We start from the raw sequence: 4,444 nt of genomic DNA on the forward strand, positions 1-4,444 counted from the left end.
ATCCGAGTCACTGCAGCAGTGATCTTACTTACCTATACACGTACACTGAATACGTCTGACATACCTACTCATATGTATATGTGCCTAGCTGAGGCACACCAGCCGAATTCCGTAACTTTGGAATTTCTTATCAATATTTTTTTGGGCGACGCAAGTACCTAACATATAAATGGAGCCTACATATTATTAAACATATTACTGTATGCTTACACGTTATATAGGGTCACAAACTTATACGTGGGTGGAAGGAAGGGTGTATATTGGGGCGGTTTATGGGCGTGGTATCGCGACTACTTGTCCTTTAACTGGCACGCCTCGGTATATTCGATACTTGCAAGTTGATTCGGCAGTCACTGCAGCAACGTCCGGGCATTCAATTGTGTTGGCCCACGTCTTGTCTATATGCAGTGTACACACATAGGTATATAATATTTATAATATTGGTAACGATTTTAATATACCGTCCACACGTTCACTATACCCGACGATGGACCATCATCACCATCATTATCAATTGAACCACCATGGTACGGCGCACCATTATCACGCACCACCGTACACAAGAGACTATTTCCTGTATGAGTACTCTTCTGGTTCCGAGTCCGATGGCACGAGCTCGCTGAACAGTGACTGTGATTCCGGCAATTGTGGTAAGTGTATATAGCTGTTCATATAATACATACATAGCACAGTATTAAATTAAATATAATTATATTTATTTTAAATGTACTAAAAAATGTTTATTCTTTTATTATTACCCCGAATTAATAACAAAACACAAGTGTAAATCTAGGTATTAAAAATTAACACATGTTTGTGTTGTGTACAGTTTTGCATAATATTATTAAAAAAATTCTCAGAAAATAAAGCTGGGATCCTCATTGGCTGGGCTCATTATAAGGTACAGATTAGCAGAGAATATCCCAAGTAGTGTGCACCGTTTTTACTTTTTACCTTTTCCATAACCCGACTGTTCGCAGCCTTATCGACAAGACGACAAATAATATTTAATAACTTTAATTGGTAGTTGAATGCATCCGCAGTTGATGGTTAGATTATAGTCTGTACTTTGTTCATCTTAGCACGCTAAAAGTTTGGCCAAACTAAAAGCCTATGTTATTGCTTCCACTAAGGACAAGTGGCGTATTCATACTAAACAAATTTAGTTGTGTAAAGATAATTTGCAATCAAACAGAAATAGGTTTATTTTTGAAGGATATATAGGTACCTATATAGGATAATATAGTATATGGATTACAAATACAAAATAAACATATAATATCATGTATACTTATACGTAGTATATGACGTATATAATAAAACAATTATCTAAAAAAAAAAGATAGGTACCTACCTAGGTACTGAGAGACATTTTGTTGAATATATTATTCAAGGGTGGCCACAACGAGGCTCGCGAGCCAAACATGGTTTTTGAGTCAGTTTCGTGAGACTTAAAATTATTTCTATAAATAAATAAATGTTCCTTCATTCGGTATAAAATGAAAACTGTGTCTTCATTTTGTAAACATATCTTAACAGTATGGCTCCCTTCGAATAAGCTTCATAAATTTGCGGCTCTCAAAATTAAGATTAGTGGCCACCCCTTAATAAAATTTATATCAATAATTCCGAGACATAAAAAACTTAGTGCATTTATGGATTATTTGACAGAAAATTAAATTAATTCTGAAGTATATTAGTATATAGTTTTGAAAAGACAACAAATGCATGTAAAAGTTTCCATTCCAAGTGATCAAGTAGGTATAATTCTTCATTTATATACATACCGTCTAAATATTTATATACATTTTTAGAAATATTTAAAAAATTTCGAATTGAACCTAAAACAGCAATCCGAAAGGCCACACAGCTGACAACAAGAAAATAAAAATAAAGTGTGCATGTATTCATAAAAAAAGTCATCGTAAAAAAAATGATATCATTTCTTGGGACACATTTTTGGGTGATAGGGACTTTATTATTCCGGATGCGCTCGGGACATTAAATCTGGGTAATTTCGGGACGCACTCGGAAAAGTTTCAAGGAGAATTATAAAGACAGTGGCAAATGAAGGTACGATAAAGGGAGTGGAGTTTCTCTGTTAATGGAATGGCTTCCTAAAGTTGGTATCCACTAGGGCCTAGGAGCCAGGAGGGTAGGTAAATCATCAAAACCACATTTAAGTTTATTAACTATTGATAAACATTATATGCTAGATATTTTCTAGTTGTTTGACAGGATGCACCTAATAGGCATATAGTTCAAATAATCAAATGTATATGTCAATGGAAAATCATTGAAACGCAATAATTCACGGCTGATCATACGAGCTATGGACAGTGGCCCAAATAACCACGATGTACTTTTTTAACAATAAGATTGAACACAGACGCAGTTAACTAACACGATTAAGCTCAAAAATCTACACAACGTTGCTACATATCATACCTATTATCTTTATACCTATATATAAATGAATGTCTGTCCTTTATGTATTGCTAAACGGCTGAACCAATTTTGAAAACAAATTTTGTGTGTGTTTGAGTAGTTCCTGGGATGATTTAGATTCATGATTGGACTTGGTAGTCCAACTCCAGGAGGTGCTCAAAGTTTGAGCCTCAAACAGTGATTATTGAGATTTATGATAGACATTTTTATTTATAAATTGTATTATTTTTAGAAGAGATAAAAAGTATAAATTAATATTTATTATTTTATTGGTTGCCATTGGTTAGTCGAGCAGATCCGGTACAAACATGCATAAATCATAAAACGACTTACATACCTTAATTTTTGACACAAAATATGATAACTATAAGAATTATACAATGTATCTAAGATTAACTAAGATGTATTGATAATATTTATAATTTATTATATATTATAAAACATCGTTTTTGTTTTGTTGTGCAGTATAGAAATGTATAGCAATTAAAACAATTTAAGTTTTATAACTTTATTCCAATTTATGTATGACAAAAATATAAAATACTTGCTTATAAGTAAAAAAATCTTGAAAATGTAAGAAAACTCACCTCAAATGTTGCTCTTACAGCTCTTACAATTTATCGAAAACTAAGTCACAATTTTGTATATGTCTGAAGTTCAAATGTTGACAAAATTCGTCAAAACCATGAAAGTATATACATTTTTATTTAAGTTAAATGCATACAATTTTTAGTTTTAATACTTAAGGCTTGAAAATTGAATTCATAACTAGTTTTCATAAGTCTTAATTACCGGAATTGAAAAAAAGCTTACAGTGAAACCATATTTTATTTTTTAAGCCCGTATTTGAAGTTAAAAATATTTTGTTGACGAAATTGTGTACTTATACAAACTTAAAATACCTAATGATTTATGCTTAAATTATTTTTGATTTTTTCTTTAAAATGTACTTGCCATGCATTTTTCAGTTGGTTCGGGTCGCAAGAAGAGATCACGGTGTCACAGACAAAAGACGCAGCAGCGCCAAGCAGCGAACTTGCGTGAAAGGCGACGCATGCAGAGCATCAATGAAGCATTCGAAGGGCTTCGGGCGCACATACCCACATTGCCGTATGAGAAGCGCTTGTCCAAAGTGGATACCCTGAAGTTGGCCATCGGGTACATAAACTTCCTGTCAGAGTTGACCCGTGGCACAGGACCGACAGGAAACGGCGTCACATCTTTGAACGTGGCCAAACTTACGACGATCGCCGGTCGCCTGCATAGACCACCAGCACAGGTCAAAGAGCAACCCGTCAAGAAGTTTATTGTCAGAGGTATAATATACACTGCTATAGTTACCTATCTAAAAATTTAATTTTTAACGCAGTGAAAGAACTAACATATCTAATTATTACTCGCGTTACGTTTTAAGTTTTAACCTTTTACCTACCTATGTACCGCGAGTATAGGTATAGGTATATAGCCTATATGGCTATATGCCAATAGTATAAATGTAACTTAATTTGTAGTGATGAAGAGAAATATGTAGGTACATAACTTCCTTTTCTTATAATACCATTCAAACCTAAAAACCATTTTACATAATATAATAGAATCAAAATAATTAATGTTTTACTTAAAAACTTTATTTTCATAATTCATTAATACACCTCTTATATTTACATATATTGTGAGTATAATTTTTAAAAAAGGTGGGTAAGTGGATGTCGCTCTGCTGTACAGTAGGTTACAATGATAAAATATCACTGTATAAGAAAAACGATTCTGAGCGGAGACGGTTTGTCAGTCTAGGTATTTAAACATACCTATTATGGGTATACTTATCTATAGTATTAAAAAAAAATTGACCTATAATAGGTATCAATAATAAATTCCAAATTAATCATATCACAATATCCATTAGGTAACGCGTTATACATCGACAACAAACCGTGGTACTATCATAGATATATAATAGTATACTTTAGAAGTTTCAAGTACCCACGAATAATAT

The 4,444-nt window shown here is 33.0% G+C and overlaps 1 protein-coding gene across 1 annotated transcript in view; it reads left to right on the plus strand.

The window, feature by feature from the left end:
- The first annotated feature begins 292 nt into the window (after positions 1-292).
- LOC100575431 (pancreas transcription factor 1 subunit alpha) overlaps positions 293-4,444 on the plus strand; it is a 7,198-nt gene continuing 3,046 nt past the window's right edge. Inside the window, exons 1-2 of the mRNA XM_003245006.4 lie at positions 293-650; positions 3,417-3,764. Of these exons, the coding sequence (XP_003245054.1) occupies positions 488-650; positions 3,417-3,764 (511 nt within the window). The 5' untranslated portion in view covers positions 293-487. The remainder of the gene's footprint in view (positions 651-3,416; positions 3,765-4,444) is intronic.

Source organism: Acyrthosiphon pisum, chromosome A2 (genome assembly GCF_005508785.2).
Source record: "Acyrthosiphon pisum isolate AL4f chromosome A2, pea_aphid_22Mar2018_4r6ur, whole genome shotgun sequence".
Taxonomy (NCBI): Eukaryota; Metazoa; Arthropoda; class Insecta; order Hemiptera; family Aphididae; genus Acyrthosiphon; species Acyrthosiphon pisum.